The sequence below is a fragment of the Alligator sinensis genome, unplaced genomic scaffold (assembly GCF_000455745.1).
Source record: "Alligator sinensis unplaced genomic scaffold, ASM45574v1 scaffold677_1, whole genome shotgun sequence".
NCBI lineage: Eukaryota > Metazoa > Chordata > Crocodylia > Alligatoridae > Alligator > Alligator sinensis.
The window spans coordinates 524,389-526,023 of NW_005842276.1; the positions used below are offsets into that span (position 1 = coordinate 524,389).

Consider the following 1,635-nt stretch of genomic DNA (forward strand, 5'->3'; position numbering starts at 1 on the left):
TTAGTCTGGGGATTGATTATTTGTTATTACCCCACTAAAGCAACACGTAGACCGCTTAGCCTTGGGGAAGCAAAAGGAAACAAAGACTCTCTGCAAACACGCTGCGAAACTGGGAGCCTGATCATAATATAAGTCGACAGTCGGGAGACAATATATCCCCGGCATGAATTATTCATCACGGAAATGTAATCTCTCCTCCCATGGGCTTTATTAAAATGTTACCTTCTGCCGAAATAATGTTCATTACACTGGGCTCGTCTCGTGCCAGGATGTCTGATTTTCAACGGGCCTAGTTCCCCACCACCCCCTTTTTTATTATTATTTTGTAAAATAAGGCTCTATTGAGGCGGAGGCTTTTCTGCTCCTTGCATTGGATACCGATCTGCCTGAAAAACTACAGACTCTCTCCCAGTTCTTCCCACAGGCGATTCTTCCCATAGGCTGAAGTTTCTTTAACCTGACCAGCTGGCTCTGGGTTTGGATCCTCTCTGAGTCCTCCCGGATTTTGTCCCCGCACCTCTCCCCGGTGGCAAGGGGAGAGCGCGGCTGCGGCGCGGGTTTGCGCCCAGGCAGGGCGGCACGTCCCCAGCCGGGGAGCGCCCGCATTGTCTCCGCGCCCCGCGGGCTCGGGCGGTACAAGCAAGCAAGCAAGCAAGCGGCCCGGCTTACCCCACCCGCTTGGCCATCAGAGAGTGCAGGTACTTCCTCGCGGATAACTGGCCCAGGACTTTCCTGTAGGCTTTGTTAAAGATGCCATCGGCGTGCCTAGGTGGGAAACAAAGATCACACGTTAACGAGGAGGCTTGGTGGCTGGGGGGGAGGGGCAGGGGCTTGCCCTGCACAGGGAGGTCCCCGGCCGACTGGTGGGTCTCCGGGCCCGGAGGGCACCGCCCCGCTCCGCCTGCCGCTGCCCTCCCCTCGGGGACGTCCCGAGAGCAAAGCTGATCCCAGTCTCCCCCCGCAGCAGGGCATGGCCGGGGACGTGGGCGCGGCTGCTGCTTCCAGATCTGCTCTGGGAGCCGGGGGGGGTAGGGCTTTCCTCCAGTCACCTCTTTTCCGGCGGGTAGTACAAGGTGTACATGTCGTCTAGCATGGACGGGGGGTTGGCTAAACCCAGGGGGTCTCGATCGTAGGAGAAAAGCTGATCCCAGTCTCCCCCCGCAGCAGGGCATGGCCGGGGACGTGGGCGCGGCTGCTGCTTCCAGATCTGCTCTGGGAGCCGGGGGGGGTAGGGCTTTCCTCCAGTCACCTCTTTTCCGGCGGGTAGTACAAGGTGTACATGTCGTCTAGCATGGACGGGGGGTTGGCTAAACCCAGGGGGTCTCGATCGTAGGAGAAGTCCTGCAGCATGTTGCCATCCTCGTCGTACACTTCATCTTCCAGCCTACAAAGGCAGGGCGGAGGGAAGGCAGTCAGAGCCGAGCCGCTGCTCAACTCCGCAAGGGGGGTGCTCAGCGGATCAGCGCGGGCCGAGGCTCCCCCCTCCTATGCTTTATCCTTGAGGAGCGCTTGGGAGGCGGTGGCGGAGGAGCCCACAGACACACCTCCCCTCTCCCACCCGTCTCACCCCTCCGGGTCAGGACACCCGCAAGCAAACCGACCTGCCCCGGGGCTGGCAGATCAGACCCCTGGTGG

At 60.0% G+C, this 1,635-nt stretch overlaps 1 protein-coding gene across 1 annotated transcript in view; it reads right to left on the minus strand.

Annotated features, from left to right (window-relative positions):
• The window catches only part of ADCYAP1 (adenylate cyclase activating polypeptide 1), a 4,785-nt gene that overhangs the window by 590 nt on the left and 2,560 nt on the right, over nucleotides 1-1,635 (minus strand). Inside the window, 2 exon segments of the mRNA XM_014521933.2 lie at nucleotides 670-765; nucleotides 1,250-1,384. Coding sequence (XP_014377419.1) covers nucleotides 670-765; nucleotides 1,250-1,384 — 231 coding nt within the window.